Raw genomic sequence first — 25,357 nt, 5'->3', positions numbered from 1 at the left:
GAATCATGTTCTCTTGTGGTTAGAAAGATGGATGTGGCCTGTCCCATATAAATAATCCAAATTTTGCTTTCATTTTTGTACATTTTATTACATTTATTTCAAAGACCGTCCACAGCTCTGTTTCTAAATGTTTTTTATAATATAATATAATATAATATAATAAAATATAATATAATATAATATAATATAATATAAATATTCTTAGTTTTTTAAGTAAGAAATATTTCAGTTACACTTTATTTCGACAGTCCAGGCATTCTACAAGTACCTTTGCAAGCATGTTACCTAATTTGCATTATGTTTACATTTATTCATTTAGCAGACACTTTTATCCAAAGTCACTCAAACAAGCAATTCACTCAATACAACAAGCGATTCATCATAAAGAGGCAAAGGGGTCGTATGATGCTACATGCACTTTTACAAGTTGTTTGAACTGAAATGTGTGTTGGCAGTGTGTGTACACAACCACCCTAAAATGATAAAAATCCGCCCGGTGGTTTTTGTTTAATCTGCTCAAATCTTTACCCCTTTTTTAACTTTTATTCTCGCTATAGTATTATTGTTGCCACCGCCGCCATGTTGTGGAGATGCTGTGTGTTTCGTTGTGAAAGCGAAACTACTTTGTTTGGCCTTCCAAAAGAGGACGATATTCGCTTTGTCATGCCTAGAGCTGATACGTGCTGGTTGCTGAGGAAATACATCAACTTTGCGCTGTGGATCGCCGGATTGGCTTTCACTGTGGATAAAGCGGAGTCCAGCCCGGGGTCGTCACATGTGGTTGCCGCAAGCCCACCGGCTGCTCCGTTCTCAAGTCCGCCGGCCATTCCACACTCTGGCCCACCAGCCCTTCCTCACTCTAGCCCGCAGTGTTTGATGCTGTGTGACGCATTTTATGGAGGACTGTGTTTCCCGAACCTGCAGACTAGCCTACAATGGGTCTGTGCTCAAAGGCTGTTATATAAAGTGGGGCAGTTCCAATTTTGCAAGGACAGTCTTGTGCATCTGACTCACAGCAGCCGCAACGCAACGTGTAAAAACACAGTATAAGTCATTATAATCAGTAATTATGTCCCCACTGGATGAAACAAATAGCTCGTTTGTAATTGGTTTTATTGGTTTTGTCTCGTCATGCCGGGAGATGGCATCACAGTATGTTAAGTGGCGTTACATTTCCATCACACGCTTGAGGTATTCGGCCAATCACAATGCACTGGATAGCTGGCCAATCAGCGTACACCTCGCTTTTCAGAACGATGAGCTTTGTAAAAATCGACGCGTTTCAGAAAGGCGAGGCATAGAGGAGCAACAATAATACAGTATGTGGAAAATAATGTGTGTTTTGAACCTTAAACCGCATAAACATTGCATTACACTACATACACAACATAATGTTTTTTTTTTTTTTGGTTGTATGTTTTAATGTAATTAATTAATGTTGATTGCATTATTTTAGTTTCATGTGTGATATGATGTGTTTACTGTTTGTGTGAATGACACTGTGCACCCTTCTATATATGTTAGTATTTTCCTTCTCAGCTTGTGGAAAAGCTGCTTGTGATGAGGTTTCTCGTCACTACCTGCTTTTGTTGGTTATAGTGTATTACAAAGGTACTAAACAGACTTCAGTTTCAGCATTTCAATAGGTTGGTATATTAACATCATATCAGTTAATGAAATACGTTTTTTAAATGTACATTTAAGTTAAATCCATAAAACCTAAAATGTTGCTACAGTATTTTTCACTGTAAAATTCTGGCAACAACAGCTTTGACTGGGCTGAGCTTTTCTGCTTTCCATTGTTCTTTGGAAATAAATCCCAATGATCTTACCAATTGCACTGTTTTCCCTCAGATTTTTTCTTTTCTTTTTTTTTTTTTTTTTTTTTTTGCTTTGCTACATCTATATTTCCTTTTATCTTTCTGTTTCTTCCGGCAGTCTGTCTCTGCGGTGACGTGACCCAGGTTGTCACTACGCTGTCTGTGTCGTTCTCTGATCTAAATCAGGCCTTGTAGGTTCCTCTTTTCTAGTCAGAAGCCATTGAAAACCAAATCTAAAATTGGCCTCCCAAGGATTACACAGGAAGTGTTGCATCTTACAGTCTATTAGCAATGCATTTAGCACTCTATGTGGCAGATCGGTGGCGGCAAGAAGGTTTATTGCAGCTTTTGTTCAGTTGTCTATGCACTTGAGCTATTATACCGAGTGACAAGATTTTATTATGAATACTGTCAAAGAACTGTAAGAACGGCATTGCTGCTCACATCTCAGAGTTATTGTTTGTTGCTCCTCTAGGATCTACATCTGGCAAATTGATTTTGTGGTGTGGATTGATTGGAAATGCAGATTTTTATTAACCTGTTTCAAGTGAATTTATTGACTAATCCCAGAATTAATTTAATGCTGCTTTTTTTTGGGGGGGGTTTAGCCAGATTTTTATAGACAGCCAAAGACATTTAGGGGCCACTTAATCAGCTTTATCACCTATAGAAGTATTTATTTAATAGGTGGAATGTTATGAATTTAATTAAACTTTGATATTGTGAGAAACCTCCCAAGTGATGAAATTTCAATGTCTCTCTCCCCATTTCTCCCTATTCCAGAGCCCAGACGCTCCTCTCAACATCTGCCTCTGCGTGTTATTAGTGTTAGTGAAAGCCGGGCTGTCAGATGTATAATTGAAGTGTCCGCTCCCTGCACACACAGCTTGTTATGTGGGGTCATGTTTAGATGAGTAGATGTGTTTCTTTTGATCACTATCTGACGCTCAAACCCTGAGCTTCCAGCATACTGAGAGGCTGCCGATGTGTTTGGCTTTAAATCTTTAGGAGGCAGTGCCTCCCTCACTGTGGGCTGCCTCACCAGTTTGTTTCACTCAACTTGTTTAGATAACATTAGCCCGATGATGTCTCATCAGACCTATTGAACTTCCACAGCAAGTGCTTCCTAAACTTTTCAGAAGCCACTCTTTGTGTCTTCAGCAGTTGTTCAGCACCTCCACATGCTGCTGGCTGTTAGCATGTAATGACCAAATGCAAATTAACACATTCACTTTGTATATAAGAAAATCTTTAAATTTGATTTGCATTATAAACAGTTATTAGTGGTGCTCATTTTGATAATTGAGCCCATATGTTTGAACAAAGAGTACATGTTCACAGCATACATATACAACAATATGATGCTGAAATCATCTGAACAATTATCGGTTTTTGTTAGTAATGTAGGCTATTGTATGTGGGAGCCCCTTTCCATCTTTTGCCATGTCCTAACTAGCCATGACGTGACTCTGCGATGCGATTAATGGTATTTTTTTCCACATTAATCAGACTGTCGTGATCAGCTGACAGCTGACCAGCCGACAGCTCAGGTACTCAGTGTGTTTTGTATGATGTTAAAATAGTTCAATTTGATTTGGCGGTTTGTCCTTTCATTAAAACTTTTATTAAAAATGTCTATGCAGTAAAAAGGCAGGATTTATCTAGAGAAACTTAACTAGAGAAAACAGAGTAAAAGGGCTGCAGTGTTCCCTTTGTCTAAAAGGGTAGGAATACTTCAACACCCATAATGCACTGGGCATGTTGCCAAATGTCTGTGGGTGGGGATATAAAAACAGATCGTGGGACATGGGACAATGATCTGCAGTTTTAATAAAAGCATAGAGATGTCAAAAGTCAGCCAGATGACGTGATTTTTGCTGTCAAATAGACAGGAAGATCTGGGTGCAGGAAAAATTTGAGAAAGTCCTTCTACCCACAGTGAAGCTAGTTAAAATCATCATACTTGTCTTTTTGACAGCCTATGAGAGACATTTACCTCAGATCTTGAAAATAACTGCTATATGTAAACAAGTGTACTCCATGACAAAGACTATATCAGTCATTGATTATCTTATCACAATGTGACTGGTTAGGTTATGTTGTTATGCAAAACGAAAGTGCAGGTAAAGTTTAAGATAAAGTAAAAATAATAATAATAATAATAATAATAAATAAATAAAATTGTTACATTATGAAATATAAAGTGACACTGTTGACAGTTGCAATTGCAAGATACAAAGTCGCAATAATGAGAAATTACTTTTTTATTTATTTGTCTATATATTTTTACTCTTTTGTCTGCGGTCAGTTGAGTGAAACTCTAAGGCAGTCTTAGATGTTTGATTTGTGTATTATAAGAAAAATACTATGACATTTCAGTTGTTTAACACAGTATATAGAATTTAATCATGGCTTGTATATTGATATTTCTTCAAAGCATTATGAAATATGAAAACAGCTGTATTAGCAAGAATGCCGTCAAATTAATCCAGCCACTGGCTGTCCTAAAACATTTTGTTGGATGCTGGTAAGTTTGTTTTGCATGTTTTCTACTATAATGATATGACCTCTTGCGCTCAAGTGCTTTCATCAGATGAGCAGTGTGTGTACTGAGACTCATTAATAAACCCCAGCCATGTGTTAAAGGCCCAGCCGGTCACTTATTCACTCACATGCAGTCCCCGTCCATCTGCAGGGACTCTGATTACCAGTTAAAAACACAGGCCTGTTCACACGCGACCCTGACCCAAGAGCCACTCACGTCTGTGTTCATACAAACATGCAGCCATGCAGAGACGCTTCTGTGTTTACACCTCCATCACGCTCATGCTTTTGCAGGGAACAATTTGCTACACACACGCATTACAGCAGCTCTGGCCCAGAGTGAAGCCCTCCTCTACTGGCTGCATACAGTCAGGGGCCTGATTATAGCTGTTTTGTAATTAACAGTGATCAGATTTGTTTTGTGGCAGAAATGGTACATGTGTAGAACAGTCTAATTCAGATGCAGCTTGCAGCTTTGCCAGCAGACGGGTCACGGGCCTTGGGGAGAGCAATCACGAGCCTCTCCATATGTTCCCTTTGCTTCTACACTGAGACCACCAGTGCCAGCAAAACTCCCAGAACAACCTAATCGTGTTCTGTAATTACAGCACGCTGTTTTTTCCCTCTCTCTCTCTTTCTCTCGCACACACTCACGCTCTTTCACACTCTTCCTTTTTCTCACCCTTTTATTCTCCTTCTTCACCCCTCATCTTTCCTGCTGGCTAGAAATGAGGGGAAAAGACTCAAACACTCCCTCATCAGATCATTTGTAAATTGCTTTATGTGGCTGATGCCGAACTCTGTTGGTTTTCGACTGCTTGAAATTATAAATAATTGTAACAGATGCGCCAATGTGGCCGGCCTCCAACAAATGAGGCCCCAGATAATTTGGCCGACCCTTTTGGCAGGCCAATTTAATAAAATGTGAACAAAATCTACCTGCTAATAATTTATCATCCCTCTCTCCCAATTGGTTAAACTTAATTACCCTGGCAGTTAACAAGGTCACGCCCAGATGCCAAGCCCGGCTGTAGTTTTGATAATGCAATCAGGAACCCGAAGGTGATGACAGTGCTGTTGTTTTTTTCATTATCTTGCTCTCAGAGAAAACACAGGTGCCAAGGCCTACTTGTCTGCTGGCGGTAATTACCAGTCATCACAGCCTTCAAACTTGGTGCTGCAAACATGTCAGATATACAGCTGAACTTCACACACTTTCTTAGAGTTGTCTCTCTGCGAAGAACGGGAAAGATTATGTAACATCTGTTTTCATCCGGTCCAAGAAGAAGGCATTGGGTCTTGTATTTACTGGATACAGGGTTGCGATAGATTCACTTTCACTTGTCATGTTATTTTGCTAAAAGTAGAATTGGTAATGTCTGTGAATTGGCTGTGAAACAAATCCACCAGTGTACATGCAGTGCAGCACATGAACTGCGGCCATCATTTGAGTAACCAATCACTCACATATGCGGCTAAATTTTAGAGCAGATACATTTTCACTGCATGTTGTGTTGTGTGATTGCTTCAGTTTGCATGCACACTAGATTCTAGAACTCAGGAAACAGAAAATAATGTGTAAGCTCATAGAGTGCTGCAGTGATTAAGTATTTTTGTAGGCCAACTCAATTTTCCTTGAAAAAAAAACACAATATGATTTTTCTATTGACTTTTTATTGGATTTATTGTAGAAGATAAGCTTTGAGTTTATTATTCTTGCACGTTTGGTTCATTGTGATAATCTTCACAACATAGCACAAGAATTTATGAATTTTATGAATTTGTCTAAATACAATTACCAGAAGTGAAAAGCTAAATGTAGATTATAAACAAACTTAACCACGGTCGAGTAACTTCAGCTTCACCACAGCACAGCACACAACAGCACTTGTACAGCTCCCTCTTCTACCCTCAATACCACGACTGATGTGAGACCCTTGAGCAAGGCACCGCAGCAAAAAAAGGCTGCACTGTTCATGGTGTGTGTTCACTACTCACTGCTGTGTGTGTACATTTGGATGGGTGAAATGCAGAGCACAAATTCTGAGTATGGAACACCATAATTGACCACACATCATGTCACTTTGTGATGAGAATGAAAATTAGCCTTATGTTCTTGTTATTCCTGTCCAAGTGACGGAATTCATTTGGAATTTTTCTTTATTTTATCCTTTTACATAAAACAGAGCTTTTTAGACCAAGCAGCAATGCACGAGCACCAGTCCCATTCGCTAGTGTGCACCTTTCACCTTGATATAAAATATCAAAATATGACACATTATTTTGTGAAGGGAGACTGATTAGACCGAGATGCCCAGTACATTGAAATCCTTTATATCATTCATATTACAACAATGAGTAAGCCTTTATGTTTAATTCAGCTTGCCCTGTCAGGAGCTTTGACAGATACACCACCAGTCAAACGGCTGGAATTGGTATAAAAAATAAAAAAAAAACCCTCACAAAGGCTGCATTTATTTGTTTACAAATTTAGTAAAAAGCAGTAATATGTGAAATATTTTGGTTCCATTTTTTTTTGTCTCGTGATCATTCAGAAATAATTCAGATATTCTTATCTGTGGATCTAAAAACCTTCTGTCGCTTTTGATCAATTTAATGTATCCTTGCTTAATAAAAGCAAAAATTTCTTTAAAAAAAGGGGAAAAAAATCTTTAGATTATGTCTGTGTGTGTGTGTGTGTATATGCAATGCATAAGTATTCACCTGCAACTGAATACTTAAGACCATTTAGGAAGCAGTTTGGGTGAGTTTATCAGCTCTTTGGAGAGTTTTAATCAGTCTATTAGCAAAAATACTATGGCACCATTATGTAGAGTCTGTTTGTATATATTGGTTTGTACTCCACATGGCACTCTAGGACATCTACCTTTTGGTATATGCTACTCTAGTGTTGCCTTTGCAGTGTATTTTAGGTCTTTGCCTTGATGGAAGATGAATTGTCCCAGTCCTCCTGCTGATTGCAACTTAATTAACGCCTGAGTTTTTCTGTAGTTAGTACTGTCTATTTTTTTTGTTTGTTTATTTATTTTTATGTTCTTTGCCACAGTGAAACATCTCCAAAACATAATGCTGCCACCAACCTGATTCCTTGTGTTCTGGGGAACGTATTGTTCAATACTGTAACCTTATGAGCCCAATTCCTGCTCTTCTTGGCCAGACATAGGCAGTCAAAGCACAACTGCACAATTTGGCCAAAAATGTTGTGATTACATAAGAATAAGAATTGTATTAAGAATAATATTTGTATTCATAAAAATAATAATAATGATAATAATAGTTATTATTATTAATACCAAGAAAAAAAACACATACACAAAATAAGAAATATTATTGTAAATTATTACTGTACAAAATAAAACTTCATTTAAAATCAAGTTTTATTTTGGTGAACAAAGCTTCTGTTTTGTTGATGACAATTTTCTAAGTGCTTCTCAATACAAGTTTGGGAAGATAGTTGGCGCATGTTGCTTTGCTAAATGGACATCATAAGTGACCCAAACTCAGAGCAGATGCAGAGATAAATTCATGTGGAGTTTTGTAAAAAAAAAAAAAAAAAAAAAAAAAAAAAAAAACTCTCTTTTAAATTGTTTTTGTATCTTGGGTGCATTTGTAATGGCTAAAATTGTTGCCTAGGTAGACAGTTCATGCTAAAACGTATTTTACAATGTGCTATAGACAGAGGGATATAGTTTTATACTAAAAAGCTGACCCTGTTAAACATCATCTTCCACCCCTTAACAGTATTCTTGGTTCTTGCCATCTTGATGAAAGTGTAAGTGTACTGAACACGGCCTTCCAGACAGCTCTTTTTTTTTTTTTTTTAAGTATCATGTGATAGTGTGTGTCTCCATCCCGAGGATTCATGCATGACAGGAACCTACTGTAGACACACAGAACTTCTTATCAATGTGAGCATAATAAGTGATATCATTACACTGAATATTTTTTGGAAGATAACTTGGCACCATGTATTGCATAGCTGGGGGCAGATATTTTTATGATATGAGTTTGGTTGTGTAGCTGACCCTAACAACAGAAAATCTTTCTCTTTATACAGTTAACACTGAAATCCTCATACTTATCCTATCTTCATACTTATAATGCTCATGATAATGCTGAAAGACTTTTTACTCTTCGTTTGATATGGTTATGTAAGGGCATGTTCCCTGGAAAATGCTTAATAAAATACTTTACTCAAAAATGACCAAACCTATGAATCATGAAAGCAAATTCTAACAGTATGAAGCATGAAAGTTCCAGTCCTTATTCATTGTAATGCAATGGAACAGATCAATTAGTACATCCTTCAAAAATGTCTCTGCTTTTTTTTTTACAGAAGAAAAAAGTAGCACTATTTGGAACGACATAGGGTTGAGTAAATGATAACAGAATGTTTTGCATGTTTAACTATATCGTCCATATGCATTGATGCAAACCTGTCATCTTTTAGCAAAAATCTTTGTTTTAAATCCAGAATAGCAATAAAAATCAGATTTTTTTCAATAAAAATGTGAATGTGGTCCGAGTTGGCTGAGTTGTCCGAGACAACTAAAGTGGAGAGTGAAAAAAAAAAAAAAACCTGTATAGATTCAAGTGTGATTATTTTCACCTATATCCTAAAGCGAAAGTCAACTTAAATCCACATTTTAAAGCTGATGTTTTAAAAATGTTCTTCTCGAGGCCCCATCTTTGTCAGCTTTTTCACCTCTGATGAGTTTGCATCCCTACATATGAGCATGAATCTGTACAGTCCAGGAAGGGTAAGGCTTTCTTTGCCACTAGTTTTACGACTGCTGGAACCGTTTCTTTGTTCTCTATATTCAGGTATTGATTGCTTCTCCTTTGTAAGCTTTAATTTCACTCTTTTGCTAATCCTTGCAGAGTTGAGGTCTTTGATGATGAGGACACCACTGTTCCTGTGTATGCTGAGAATGTTAAGTCTGGTTTTGGGACATGTGTCAGAGGAAAGTTCAGCTATGCTGTTAATGAGTTGACTTCAAGACATCAATAGGTAGATCCTTTTGGACTAAGAGCTTCAAGCAAGTGACTCTAGTTAGTTGGACTCAGCGGCAGCCTAGTCAAGAGCTAATCAGCTTTTAAAGGATCTTTTCAGTTCTCTGATGTATTAGTGTTTTTTTTCCTAGATTAAGGGTTTTTGATCTGGTCCCTGAAGATCTCCTTCTCTCAAACTGTAGTGGTGCGTCTGCCATTTTGTAGTTTCACTCTTTCACAGTTGATCCGCCATCTGGCCCTCCTTTACTGCCCTGACCAGATTTCGCACACAACTCTCCACTGGTTTTAGGTACTTTAGAGAGAGCCCACTCTTCTCTCTCTCTTTCTCTATCTCTCTCTCTCTCTCTCTCTCTCTCTCTCTCTCACACACATTCCATCTTTTTTCTTTCTCCCCAAAGTCTGCTTCTGTTGTCCTATCAAGTGTAACTCTGGGCCCTGATAGAGCAATTAAAGGCGCCTCCCTCCCCACCTTTGGTAATGAGGCCTGGCGCGTTTCTCACTCTATAACCCTTTAGTCTCCCCTAATGGGACATCATTATTGTCAAAGAAACAATGTAAATGGAAATGAACATGCTCATTAGGTCCCTGCACAGAGAACCCTTCAGCAGCATCCCGTTTGCGCTCCTCCTCGTGATTCATCCCGTGTCCCCTGTTAGGTTTCGGAGAGTGTGCAAGCTGATGTTTGTGTGTTCGTACGTGAAGGGCTATTGCTCATCGTTTGGCTTTTGATAATTAACAACTTGCCTATTGTGTTTATGAAAAGGGGTTTTCTATTGTTTTATCGATTTCTTTTTGTCTTTGTCAGGGTGCCGGGTCTCTGTCTCCAGGTGGCGGCAGCAGTGATGGAGCAGACAGTCAGGAGCAAAGGATTCAGTGGCTGCAGGAATTACTTGTGCTTAAGGTGAACATTAATACTTGCTTTATTCTGTCACTGTGGTTCTGTTATCTTCTCATTGGAGATTTATGTCCTTATTTGAACATTTTGGCCAGATTCTCTAGTTACACTTTATTTTAAGGTGTCCTTGTTACAGTGTAATTATACATTTAAGTACTGAGTAATATGTACTTACTATATGGTTAGGGTTAGGATTACTTGCATGTAATTATGCATAATTTATTGTTATTGTAATAGTAAGTACATGTAACGTGTAACAAGGACACCATAAAATTAAGTGAATAAAAAAAAAAGTAAAATAAAGTGTTAACCATTCTCCTGCCTCCTTAGACATAGAACACAGGAGATGTGCAATGTGTCATACAATCAAATTTAATTGTTGTTTTTATTTTTAAAATAAAAAATCAGTAATAATTTTAAAATGTAAATGTTAAAAAAAATTGGCATTGAAATAAAAATAATACAAATACAAGTATGCAAATTTCAAGACAAATATACAAATTTTATGATTTAAAAACAGAAAAAAAAAATGTAAAAAGTGAGTGACGTACACACACAGCAGTGAGTAGTGAACCCACACACACGGCGAACATGCACCCGGAGCAGTGGGCAGCCATTTTTGCTCTGCCGCCTGGGGAGCAATTGGGGGATTGTTGCCTTGCTCAAGGGTCTCACCTCAGTCATGGTATTGATTGTGGAAGAGAGCATTGGTCATTCACTCCTGCAACCTTTAGGTTGCAAGTCCGAGTCTCTAACCATTAGGCCACGACTGCCCCTAACATGGTAGCACTTAAGTTTAGGGACCAATCCTCAATATTAATCCAACCCAATACTTAAACCCAACAACTACTTTACCAACTATTAATAAGCAGCAAATTAAGTTTATTGAGGCAAAAGTCATAGTTAATAGTGTGACCAAAAGCAAAAATAATATGGCCAAAAAATAAATAAGAAAACACCAGACTGTAATGCTGTGAAACAGTTTGAAATGTTACCAATTAACGAATTAAAACAAATGAAAAATATATGAAATAGAATTAAAAAGATAATTCTAAATCCAAAATCATGGTAGTCTAATACACCAGCTCCCCTTTGGCTTATGAGTGTGTATTTGCATATGCGTGCGTCTGACTGGTAAAATTTCAGCATGAAGGAGCTCATAGCAGGTAGAGTCAGATGTTGTCCTCTGACCGCTGCCCTCTAACTGACCTCCATCCTTCATTATCCACATGCCCACACATTGACTGTCTGCAGAGGCAATGAGGCAGCGGGAGAGAAGACTGCTGAAGAACTCAAGCTCTTCACTAAACCAATCATCCATATCTCTCTTCTGACTTTTCAAGCCTCTCTCTCTCTTACCCTGCTCTCTTCTCTGCTCCCATCTTCGCGTTCCTGCATTTCCTCCCTTTTAAATCTGGAGGAAACTAATCTAGTCTGTGTTTTTGTCTGTCAGATGCTTCAGTTTGTGAGGCTCAGTGACAGTCAACGGTTCCAGCAATGTGGAGTACTCATCCTCCAGTTGGTATTGATTTTGATGCCCAGGTGGAAGCGTGCCGGGTACTTTAAACGCCCCCCTTATGCTGTGATGTCACTCATACACGAAACGTTGGTCACTCAATCTGAACAGGCCTTCATTAGCGCTCTGCTTTGTTTCACTTCTCTGTCTCATATTCTCTGTCTTTCTGGTTTGAAGGCTGCATGTCCTCTTGTGAATTTCTGAGCAGTAAATCCATACTTGTCACATTGGCAACCGGTCTGGGGCTGGCTTGTTCTCTTTGTCCTTGTTAATAATAACAGGGTTCAGGGCCCTGCATTTCCCGCCCAGCAGGGCTGCCGTGTCATAGCAGCAGTAAACAAGCTTTCCTCCCTTTTAGAAAGCCTTTCGACAAGTCTCCTGGCCCTGGCCACTCAAGCTGAAAGGTGCGCTTGCTGTCTCTGCCAGAGTTCGTCTTGGCTAAGGTCAGAATAATAGAGGGCCTTCTTGTCAGGAAAATCTATATGTTCACCCCTGAAAAGTCCCATGTAATCTTTGGCGGAGATCCCCCCCCCCACCCTCTCTTTTTTCTTCAAATAGCTGTGAAGCAAAGACCAATATTTACGGGCATTTGGGGAGCGACCCGGCTCACTGAGGCGTTCCTCCTGCTGTGGGGTTTAAGTGGAGGGAGAAGTCAGCCTTTTCCTATTGGCTGACAGGCGAAATGTCAGGCCACAATAATGCTACAGGTGCCAGGTTGGCGTGGAAACGCTTATCAGTGCCTTGTACCCTGAGAAGCACTCAAAGAACATATCCCGAAAAGAAAAACACTCTCTTTGATAAAACTTTGCAAGTGATCTTCACACAAATACCAATGATGTAGTGACTTTGATCATTTCACTTAAAGTGCTTTTGGGTGTCACTAACAAAGAGATTTCAGCTTAACAGTATAAAAAATTATCTAAGACGATTGTGTAATGTGGTAGAAACGTAAATTTTTGTGAAGTTCTGCATACCTTACTGGAAAATATTACAAATAAATCAAAAAGTGCAAGTTTTTGAGCTGAATGTAGCTATATGGCAGTGTGGTGTATAATTAATTTATCTTATAATAAGGTATTTTGTTGCTGTCTCACCAAAAATAACCAATCTTTTTAAAGTTTAAATCGATATGAAACTGAATTAGGGCTGCAACAACTAATTGATAAAATCGATTATTAAGGATAATAAAAATAATCGACGATTCTCATTATAAATTAGTTGGGTCTGCCCACAGTTCAAGTCCAACTTCAGCCGGTTGCATCAAATTACATCACTGAATTACAACATGCATCTAAAAATAGTGGAGGAAACAAAATGAGTACTTGAACAAAGCTGCTCAAAACATGATAATTTTTTATTTTAATCTTTAAACTAACTTAATGCATTAGCATAGGCTAATGGCTTGCCCTGTCAGGCGGTTTGACAGATGTGTGTGCATCCATAACTCAAAAACTTTTAGTTTACGGTCATATGCTTAACTGTTAATGTCACAAATTCACGCAAGTATTTCTATTTTTGCATAAAGGCCCACCCTGACAGTCTGCGTTAAGTTTAAATCTGAATGAGCATCAGCACGGCGTGCGCATGCGGATAGAGGGAGACAATTAATATTCAGCGCAAAACATTCATTGTGCTGAAATATCTGTTGTTGAACGTTTCATTTAGGTTTAAAAGTCAACATGTAGTGCACCCATTTTATGAGAGTACAAACTGATAATAGCGTGCAGTTGTCTGAATATAAATATCAGATGCTTTATAACCGTCTTTTATAGAACAAAGAAATGACCGTAAGATGTGCCTGTGATCAAAGTGAATGTGTGTTCCTGCAGAACATTACTCTTACCTATCGGTCAACACAGAGTTTGTGATTTTATTCGTCTTTATTTATCATTATTTACATTTTTAATGTAGAGATTTAAACTATATTCACTACACAGTGCTTAACAAATTTATTAAAACAAAATTTATGTAAGGTTTTTAACAAATTAGGTAAGGTTTGTGCCACTGCTACTCTAAACTAACAGTATTGGTGATTACAAAATCATTTTTTAGCTTTCTGTATAGGATAGTCCTCCTGTGTAAGCTCTTTAGTAATAGTAGTAGGCTATTTCTAATGCTATAATATGATTATTGCTGTTGTCTGTGAAAGAAAGGCACAAAAAATAGTCAAGCACTTTATAGTGTTTTTTCAAGATGCCCAATTACAGTTGAAAAGTACCTGAACAATGGCAGCAAGAATGCAAGCTGTTATGAGAGGCATAAGAGCCATTTTTGTTATTATGTGAATAAATGCTATTTATTTGTTTCAGTTTGTTATTTGCCCAATAAATGACAATAACATTTTTAGTTTAAAATTTTTTTTTTGACCGATTCCTAAAATATTTGTGTTTTTTCTTTATTATGACAGGTGGTCTAATAAATGATGCCCTCTATGTTTTCATAGCATTCAGTTGGCACGTTCGTTTGACGGATGTTAGGCAGAATGTGGACTAGTGTGTTTTTTTTTGTCAGTAAAACTAAAAAAAGTTGGGCTTTTTGTTTATCATGAAACACGATTGGAGAGGTCCAGTATACGTCAGCAAAGAGAAGTCTATCATCTCACTAGAACATCAAGTTTTGGCATTTTGATATAAAAATTACGAGGTCAAAAAAAAAAATGCATGCATGAACGATTGTTACATCAGTTCATAAATGTCCAATGTGTTCTTAGGTTAGTGGCAGTAATAGGAACAATAGAGGTCACTGTCGTTGTTCCTTATAAGCCCATTATATATAAATATTTATGATTCTTAATTGTTGAACTACATATATGTCTGTTACCATACAGTGTCTTTTTATATACATAATATTCTTTTCATAGTTTTTTAAATGACAAGAGAATAAATCATATAGCGATTTTCAATCACCTGTTTCTAGAAAAAAAAAAAAAAAAAAAAAAAAAAAAGCTTGTTTGGAGGGCCTCTCTCTTTGTGTTCTACAGTCATTGCCAGGCAGTGGCAGCAGTTTATCCCAAATAATAATTTAACAACTAGTTATTTAATTGGCTCCTCATGACAGTAATAAACATATTTGGGAAAAATATGTTTTCATGCTTTTGGTCTTTTATAAGCATCTGCGATTGATTAACTAGTGGCAAATCTCCCCTCGCCCTACACGATGCGTATCTGCTCATTCTGTGTGCGCGAGAACTGTTTACTCTCGCTGACCTTCCCACATGTGCTGCAGAGATGGGGCTGATATTTCACAGAAAAAGACAGGCTCAACAGTGCGGGTTCTTCATTCGCAAAAAAAAAATAGATGTGCACGAACTGGAAAATGTATTTAAGGAGCACGTGTGCAAATAAAGCAAAATCCTGTCATAAAAATTCTTCAATACATGAAATGGTAAAACAAACGTCTTACTGATCATTTTAAGTCGTCTTATAATTTGGGGATGGAAAAACATAAATCGCGATACAGCCTATCGATTATTCAACTTCAAAATAATTTCATTAATGATTTCATGCGCTTCAGACTGCTTCAAAGTGATTCTCAATTCATGAATAGTGCACATTTATGCCAAGCGATTGCTTATGAACTCAAGTTGATGAATTATGACAATGTTTACTTTATGACCTTTATATAATATGTTTTAGATGGTTGTAAGAATGCATATTTTCTCTCTCATCTGAAGGATCAGCCCGCAATAGTAATGAGATTTCAAAATAAGAGTCCCGGTGTATTTCGGGCTTGTTTATGATTAAAAGTCACACGTTAAGTTTTTTTTTTTATTTTGTTTTTTTTCTGGGCATTATTGGTATTTTGGTTACACAATTCATTGTATTTAATATAATTTCCATTTCATTCCTAGTAAACTATTGTAGTTTCTGGCTGGGATGCTTCCCCACAGGAAGAAAAGTCTAAGAACATTATTTGACATATATTATTCAATATATAGATTTTACTAGTATCAGAAAAATCTGTGTCCCATTCACTGAGAGAGATACTATATGACAAAGTAAGGAGAACTCTACCATTTAAATGCTGTAATTTTGCATAATATTAGTATGTAATTAAATGTAATAGTAGCCTATGTAATTAAAATGAATTTCAATAAATTAAAATATTGTTAAAAATGACACATTATTTGTTATTTGTCACATGTAGTAAACCATTTTTGTGCCGTGGGCAATAGGAGGATTTTCCACCCGGCTACCACCGTATGTATATTTCACACACCTGGCCACTTTATTAACCCTCTGGAGTCTATTTTTGGGGCCTGGAGAAGTTTTGTCATGCCCTGACATTTGTGCTTATTTCAGTTTCTTATAAATATCTAAATGGCTAAAGTCTAATCTCACTGTTATCAGCACAAACTGGGCTATAATAATATGTGAGCAGCATGTATGTATATGATTGTGTTTTTGAGAAAAAAAAATGTTATGCGTGGTTAGTGAAAAACTAAAAATGTTAAATCACTTGAATAAGGCAATAAAACACATACAGAAAATTGGTTCCCGGGACTTTTGAGAACTGGAGCTTGAAGCCTATTTTTCTAAATGATGTGAAAATCATCTTGTTTACTCACTTACAGAAAACAATATATTGATTTAAATTTTCTAAGACACTTTTTGTTGGTAAAAGTCATATGCGAGTAGGCGTCAACTATCATGAATTCACACCTGAGAAGACAAAGGCCTGCATAATGAGCTGCATAATGAGTCATTCAGTCAGCTGTGTTCACTGAGAGGGATGAGTTACAAGAAAGAATGTGAGGACAAAATAAATGTATATAATTTTATGTTTGTAGTTTATTTAGAATATATTTAATTATCCCACAACATAATTTAATATTCACTTGTGAGTGCAGTTTATTAGGAACAATCAAAGCTGACTTTCAAACTGAATTTTTTGCATCATTACTCCAATCACACAATCCTTCAGAAATCCTTTTAACAATCTTATTTTCTACAAAAAAACATTTATTGTTATTATTATCATTATTATTATTATTATTATTATTAATGTTGAAAAGAGCTGAGAATATTTTTTTTCAGGTTTTTTAGGGGGGATAAATTGAAAGAACAGCATTGTTTATTACATTTGTTACAGTTACATTTATTGGTACATTTATATTATTTACATCAAGCTTTTGAATGGTATAGTAGTGTATATTGTTATTGAAACTTCATAATATTTCACTTGATTATACATTTAGTCAGGATTTATAGTTTGGAAAAAGTCTTTGGAAAAAGTCTAACAAGTAAAATGTTTACACGTTATGTGAAAACTAGTACAAGTATATAAATAAATAAAAAGAGACTTACTCATGTTTATGATCTCTGCTGGATAAAAGTGCTTCATTCTTTTTTTCTGAGGAAACCCAAATCTCAAATCCTCAACCACATCACATCTTTTTGGGGTGAATTATGTCTTATTCCTCTCATCGCAAAGCAAACAGTAAAAAAAAAAAAAAACTTGAAGAACAATCTCGCTGCGTTGTCTTCTGTTGTGTGGGCATATTCAAGCCGCGCGCTTCAGTGAAACATTATTATCTCAAAAGCGCTTTCAGCGCGGGGGCGTGGTCGCATTAGAAGATAATGAAGGGAGACGTGAAAAAACGGACATCGCGTTGTTTTCATATGGATTACTTTATCACGGAATATTTGTTTTCCGGCAGCACTTTTTATGACGCGTTTGTAAATGAAGATCAGCGCAGACAAAGGCTGCAGACAGCACTCCGCCTCTGTGTTGAGTATTCACGGAGTTACAGTTCTTTTTAATGACGCGTTTGTAAATGAAGATCAGCGCAGACAAAGGCTGCAGACAGCACTCCTTGTTTGTTATCTTTATTTTATAAGTGCACCAAAGTTTTGTTGTTATTATGTCTGTATAACAAAAAAAAAGTAGACCCTTTACAGATTCGATTGATGTATTGCTCTTATCTGTACGATCAAAACTGAAAGTGTAATTTAAGTTCTTTTCGGGGTTATCAGGAGAAAATACCCCAAAACGCATATACGCGTTAATCGACTTCAGAGGGTTAAGTACACCTTGCTAGTACCGGGTTGGACCCCCTTTTGCCTTCAAAACTGCTTTAATTCTTTGTGGCATAGATTCAACAAGGTGTTGGCCATATTGACATGATAGCATCACACAGTTGCTGCAGATTTGTCAGCTGCACATCCATGATGCGAATCTCCCTTTCCACCACATCCCAAAGCTGCTCTATTGGATTGAGATCTGGTGACTGTGGAGGCCATTTGAGTAAAGTGAACTTATTGTCATGTTCAAGAAACCAGTCTGAGATGATTTTAGCTTTGTGACATGGTGCATTATCCTGCTGAAAGTAGCCATCAGAAGATGGGTACACTGTAGTCATAAAGGGATGGACATGGTCAGCAACAATACTCAGGTAGGCTGTGGCGTTTAAATGATGCTAAATTGGTACTAAGGGGCCCAAAGTGTGCCAAGAAAATATCCTCCACACCATTATATCACCACCCCCAGCCTAAACCATTGAGACAAGGCAGGGTGGATCCATGCTTTCATGTTCTTTATGCCAAATTCTGACCCCACCATCTGAATGTCGCAGCAGAAATTAAGACTCATCAGACCAGGCAACATTTTTTCAATCTTCTGTTGTCCAATTTTGGTGAGCCTGTGCGAATTGTAGCCTCCGTTTCCTGTTCTTAGCTGACAGGAGCGGCACCCGGTGTGGTCTTCTGCTGCTGTAGCCCATCTGCTTAAGGGTTTGACGTGTTGTGCATTCAGAGATGGTATTCTGCATACCTTGGTTGTAATGAGAGGTTATTTGAGTTACTGTTGCCTTTCTATCATCTTTAACCAGTCTGCCCAATCTCCTCTGACCTCTGACATCAACAAGGCATTTTTGTCTGCACAACTGCCGTTCACTGGATATTTTCTCTTTTTTGGACCATTCTCTGTAAACCCTAGAGATGGTTGTTTGTGAAAATCCCAGTAGATCAGCAGTTTTTGAAATACTCTGACCAGCCCGTCTGGCACCAACAACCATTCCATGTTCAAAGTCACTTAAATTCCCTTTCTTCCCCATTCGGATGCTCGACTCAAACTTAAGCAAGTGTCTTCACCACATCTAGATGCCTAAATGCATTGAGTTGCTGCCATGTGATTGGCTCATTAGCAATTTGTGTTACCAAGCAATTGAGTAGGTTTACCTAATAAAGTGGCCAGTGTGTGTGTGTGTGTGTGTGTGTGTATATATATGTATATATGTATGTATGTATATATGTATATATATATATATATATATATATATGTATATATATATATATATATATATATATATATATATACATATACATATACGTATATATATATGTATATGTATATGTATATATATATATATATATATATATATATATATATATATATATATATATATATATATATATATATATATATATACAGTACAGACCAAAAAGTTTGGAAACATTACTATCTTTAATGTTTTTTGAAAGAAGTTTCTTCTGCTCATCAAGCCTGCATTTATTTGATCAAAAATACAGAAAAAAAAAATTTAATATTGTGAAATATTATTACAATTTAAAATAATTGTTTTTTAAATTTATTATACTTTAAATTATCATTTATTTCTGTGATGCAAAGCTGAATTTTTAGGATCATTATCACATGATCCTTTAGAAATCATTCTAATATGATGATTCATTATCAAAGTTGGAAACAGTTCTGCTGCTTAATATTTTTTCAGAACATGTGATACTTTTTAGGATACTTTGATGAATAAAAAGTATAATAAAAAAAATAAAAAAGAAGCTATGTTTTTAAAATATAAATATTTTGTAATAACAATATCACTACTGGTCAGTAATTTGGGGTCAGTAATTTTTTTTTCTTTTTTTTTTTTAAATAAAATCAATACTTTTATTCAGCAAGGATGTGTTAAATTGATAAAAATTGATAGTAAAGAAAATATATTATTAGAATATATATTATAAGATTTTTTTTTTTGAATAAATGCAGTTCTTTTTAACCTTTTATTCATCAAATATATTAGGCAGCAGAACTGTTTCCAACACTCATGATAACTCAGAATATTAGAATGATTTCTAAATGATCATGTGATAGACTGGATGTTACATGTGGCACTGAAGGCTGGAGTAATGATGCTGAAAATTCAGCTTTGCATCACAGGAATAAATTATTTTTTTTAAAGTATATTCAAATAGAAAACTATTATTTTAAGTTGTAATAATAATTCACAATATTACTGTTTTTTTCTGTATTTTTGATCAAATAAACGCAGGCTTGATGAGCAGAAGAAACTTCTTTCAAAAACATTAAAAATAGTAATGTTTTCCCAAACTTTTTGGTCTGTACTGTATGTATATATATATATATATATATATATATATATATATATACACACCATGCTTACATAGTATAGGGGCTTAGTTTAATTTGTAATCAAACTGATAGTTACGCAATATCATTAGATATTGCACATTAGATAATCATATACTGAGAGTATATTCTAATGCATAGGTCTCTGAAAAGTGGTTTTGTTATTGCTGTTTGTGTTCTGCGTGTTTGGATGATTGGTCTGGTGGCTACAAGTTCCACTGGTGAGGAATGTTCCTTGAGTTTGCTGCTGGGAGAATGACCTTGTTGTGAATTGAGAGCGGAAATATGGTTTTGTCTGTTATTGTTTTTACATCACAAGCTGGAGACTTGGAACAAGGTGTGTCTGTTGAGAGCATACTTTTATTAAAAGCATACCCTTTCTGATGTGGAAGAGATTGCAATATAAAACTTTTCCATTCCACTGTTTTGATTGGCTGTTGACATCAGAAAGGGTCACAAAGGGATGGCTTACCCTTTTTTCTCCATATGGAACCTATTTGCATAGTCTAAAGTGCACCCTTAGAACATTGAATTTTTTACCTGGGTTTTCTTTCCAAAACACTTTAAAACAGTCTAGGCATAATGTGGAATGCATAAGTCCAAACATGAGATGATGGTTGAATGGTCACCCAAGCATGTGTGTATATTTTCATAACGAATCTTCCATGAATTGTTGTGAGACAAGCTGAAGTCAGTAAGCATATACTACTATCTGAATGAGCTTGTAGTGGTTGTGCTGCAGTTTTATTTACAGTTTATGGAATAAAAGTATGTATGTGAATAGTTATCTTGTATGGTGGCTTTTGTTTAAGCCAGTGGGCCAGGTAAGGTCTATTCATGCCAAACGCAAATGTTCAGGGCAGGGACACTTAAAAATAGAAATATTCACATGGGATATCTGGTATGAGCATTTACATGGCAACAGTCCAGTTTTTTCTATAAGGGAAAGGGTTTTTCTCCTTGGACTGTAAAGTAAACTGACTCACCAGTATGATTTGGTGGGTCAGTGAGAGGTTTCTTTTACACAATCCACTGCATTAGTGGCACTAAAGCCATTTTGTCAATATGTAACTGCTATATCTTGTACTTTATTTTTTTAAATGTGACATTAAATTCTTTGAACAAATTTGAGGTAAAGAAAAATGTTTTTAATGTATAGTACATATTTAATGTAAGGCCGAAAATATCTTTCATGTATATCAAAATTCTGATTTATCATTTTAAGAGGTCTTAAATTTAAGAATAGAAAAACAATGATTGAATTAAATACATTTGAGTGCTGCACATTCAGAATCTAAATGTGCCACTGTTGCGTGTTCTACAAGTTTGGCAACTAAAAACAAGTTTGTTTCTACAAGCTTGTTCTAGCTATGTTCTACAAGCTTGGCAGACAATCTATCTATCTATCTATATATATATATATATATATATATATATATATATATATATATATATATATATATATATATATATATATATATTATATATATATATATAATGATATATCTATAAAAAGATTAGCGCATCAGAAAAAAATTTCAACCTCTAATTCGTAAATATTTATATATTTGAACATGAACCAATTAATAAAATGTCTTGAGTATTTTTGTAGTTGAATTTGTGCCCCATAAAATTAAATAAAAATTATCTAAAAATAAATTACTTATTTTGAGGTGGTATGATTTACTTTTGTATGGGCATAAAGGATTAATAAAAGTCTTTAAAGGTCTTACATTTATTAAAAAAAAAAAAAATTCAAAAGGCAGAACCCCTGAATGTGATTGATTGTTATTTATGAATGATCAGTTACTGCAAACTATTCTGATTTTGGTCACACTGTCATCTGAATACATACTTTTCATGGAGGCACAAAAGTCATCCCAGGCCATGCGACACTTCCTGCATGAATGCTCTAGCTCTGCAGCTGCCTCTAGTCGCCACAAGTCTGCGCTGACTCAGCAGCCCGCAAAACCTGCACCCGCGGCTGCCGCCCAGCCAGCCAAGCCTCGACGACGTTCCTGCTCAGCCAAACGCTACCCATTTCCGAAGTGCTAGGGACCCTGGCCCAAGATAGTGCTGGACCCTGCACCTCAGGCATCGTCCTGATCTATTTCTCTGAAAGAGGAGGGGGCCAAGTCTCACTGCAGCCGGACTACCCCCCAACCTGTCGCTCTTAAGTCACCAATCACCCCGTACAGTTCCGGGTGCAGTCGGCAATGTGTTTGCTGCCAACCCTGTTCAAGTGGTGATCCACTGTTATAGCGGGCAGATTAAAACACAAACATTTTCAAAAAGAGAGCAGGTTTCCTCTTCCATTTTTCATGAGTACCGTTTCCCCTTGCAGTGACCAGGCACTCAAACCAATCCAACCCCTGTGAGATCCTCTTGCAAATCAGAGGACTGGTTCTTTTCTCTGGACTTGGAAGACTTGGTTCCACGCACTTTCACGAAGTGCATGGATGGAAAACCGACTTTCGGCCACTGGTCAAAAGCAGAGGAAGGTCTTTACATCAACTGCCTCAAAATGCTGATGGTATGTCGTGGCTGTCAAACCTTCCTACCAGATCTGAGGGGACACCACGTTCTGGTCCGCTCAGACAGCATGACTGTGGTGTCCTACATAAATCGCCAGGTAGTGCTTTCCTCGAGGTGCCTCTTTGTGCTGATAGAGCACCTCCTGGAATTGGCTCAGCTCAACCTCCGCTTGCTGAAAGCAGCACACGTTCAGGGCAAACTGAACCAAGGAGTGGGCATGTTATCACAAAGCAAAGTCCCATCAGAGGAGTGGATGATTCATCCGCAGACAGTTCAAAAAATGTGGACCTCTTCACCTCAAAAGACAACTCTCGTTGCCCAATTTATTATTCCAAGGACGTATTGGCCCACGACTGGCCCAACCTCCTTCTCAATGCTTTCCCCCCATCGCCATGATTCTGCAGGTAATCAATCAAATCAGGGAACAAGAATGCAAGGTTCTTCTGGTTCACTCTGGAAAAACCAGCATTGGTTATCAGAGCTGTCGCATTCTCCTGAGGTGTGATCTCCTCTCTTAGGCGAACAGGACAATATGGCACCCCCGGGCCACTCAAAGTGCACAATATGCATCTTTGGCCACTCAAAGCAAAGAATTTACTATTCCCTGTCAGGGCTCTGAAAGTATACATTGAGCGTTCTGCCCCGTTTAGGCCGGCTGAACTGCTCTTTGTTTGCTTCGGTGGCAGTGCTAAAGGTCATCCAGTCACAAAGCAGAGAATTTCTAAGGGGATAGTTGACGCTATTACGCTAGCATACTCTACCTTGGGCCTGCTATACCCTATTGGAGTACGAGTCCATTCAACTAGAGGCTTCGCCTCTTCTTGGGCATGGTCTAGCGACTTGTCCATTGCAGAAATTTGTGCGGCAGCCAGGTGGGCCTTGCCGTCCATATTTGCTAGGTTATATAACCTGGACATCCCTGCCTTACAGGCTAGGGTTCTTTCAGCATAACTGGCATGCACCTGCTTACTCAGTACTCTAAACAGGAGTTTGGCCGTAACATGCTCAAACCCATCAGAGGATTTACTTAAGTGCTCTCGGCCCCTGGGTGCCAAGACTGTGAAAATCTTCTGGAACAATCACTCAGACCGGGCATGACCTCTGTGAGCTTAGCCCATTCGCCTTGGGAAGTGTTTATTATTCTTGTCCCCTTGGGTCCTGAGGTGGGTTAGGGTTAGTTTAACCCTAAAGGGTTATGGTAGGGTTAGGATTAACCTAACCCTACCATAACCCTAACCCTGGGGCAAGGTTACACATGTAGTCCTTTCTCTGCCATAGCACGGCGTGATTGTACTGGTTCCCATAGCGTCTTAGCAGACCCAGTACGAGTGAAGTATTGAAAGGGAATGCACTTGGTTACAAACGTAACCTAAGTTCCGTGAGATATGGGAACGAGTACTGCATTGCTAGCCGTGCTATGTAGCTGCACGACTCAGTCGTCGCTTCAGTTGAAGTAACCTGAATCCTATGTCGAAGCGGCCGCTTATATAACCAGATGGCCCCGCCCATTCTAGTGGGCTTTGGCGGGCTTTGTGGCTATAGGTTCGTGCAGCAAGTGTACTGCAAGAATCAATGGCTGTGCAGTAACACTGTGTTATTGAAAAAGACTTCAGTTCAGGAGAAAAAAAAGGACTTTTTCCCATAGCGTCTTAGCAGACGCAGTACTCGTTCCCATATCTCAGGCAACCAAGGTTATGTTTGAAACTGAGTACGTTTTACCCTGATTTTTAAACTCTTATGTGATTGAAAGTGAAAGTGTGTGGTTTGTGCTGTAAAAATTTTAGTTTGTGCCGCTTTGGTTTTTTAGATATTAAAATAAAATTTATAGGTCAATCTGAGGTCACTCAGCCCCCCACATACTCCAAATTCACCCCAAATAGACTCGTTTGTTTGTGCCTCGTTTGTGCTGGTTTGTGCCAGTAATATTTTAGTTTGTGCTGCTTCGGTTTTTAAAATATTAGACATTGAATTATAGGTGATGACATCACTCAGCCCCTCCACATACTTCAAATTCACCCAAAACAGGTTCAATCGTTTGTGCTGGTTTGTGCCGGTAATATTTTCGTTTGTGCTACTTTGTTTTTTTAGATATTAAAATAATATTTATAGGTCATTCTGAGGTCATTCAGCCCCCCACATACTCCAAATTCACCCCAAATAGACTCGTTTGTTTGTGCTTCATTTGTGCTGGTTTGTGCCAGCAATATTTTCATTTGTGCTGCTTCGGTTTTTAAAAAATTAGACATTGAATTATAGGCGATGACGTCACTCAGCCCCATACATGCTGCAAATTCACGAAAGTGGTCTTGTTTGTTTGTTCTTCATTTGTACTGGTTTGTGCTGCGTAAAAAACATTTGTTTGTGCTGCTTAGGTTTTTTCAGATTTTAAAAATAATGTTTAGTGGTCATTTTCTGATGTCACTCAGCACCCCACGTGCTCCAAATTTACCCCAAATTGTCTCGTTTGTTTCTGCTTCATTTGTGCAGGTTAAAGTATCATTTGTGCTGCTTTGGTTTTTAAAATATTAGATAATGAATTATAGATGATGACGTTACTCAACCCCACACATGCTCCAAATTCACCCAAAATAATCTTCTTTGTTTATGTTTCATTTGTGCCATCAAAAT

At 37.3% G+C, this 25,357-nt stretch overlaps 1 protein-coding gene across 7 annotated transcripts in view; it reads left to right on the top strand.

Moving 5' to 3' along the window:
- The window catches only part of cntln (centlein, centrosomal protein), a 129,106-nt gene that overhangs the window by 16,374 nt on the left and 87,375 nt on the right, over positions 1-25,357 (top strand). For all 7 annotated transcript variants that reach the window (XR_006153693.1, XR_006153692.1, XM_042716308.1 and 4 more), the window contains exon 10: positions 10,204-10,299. Coding sequence is in view for 5 of the 7 variants with exons in the window: in XM_042716308.1 (XP_042572242.1) it covers positions 10,204-10,299 (96 nt within the window). In the remaining 2 variants the exon portion in view is untranslated. The remainder of the gene's footprint in view (positions 1-10,203; positions 10,300-25,357) is intronic.

This window comes from Cyprinus carpio, chromosome B1 (assembly GCF_018340385.1).
Source record: "Cyprinus carpio isolate SPL01 chromosome B1, ASM1834038v1, whole genome shotgun sequence".
NCBI lineage: Eukaryota > Metazoa > Chordata > Actinopteri > Cypriniformes > Cyprinidae > Cyprinus > Cyprinus carpio.
Note: the sequence above shows the minus strand (reverse complement) of the source record. Positions and strands in the feature narration are given on the sequence as shown.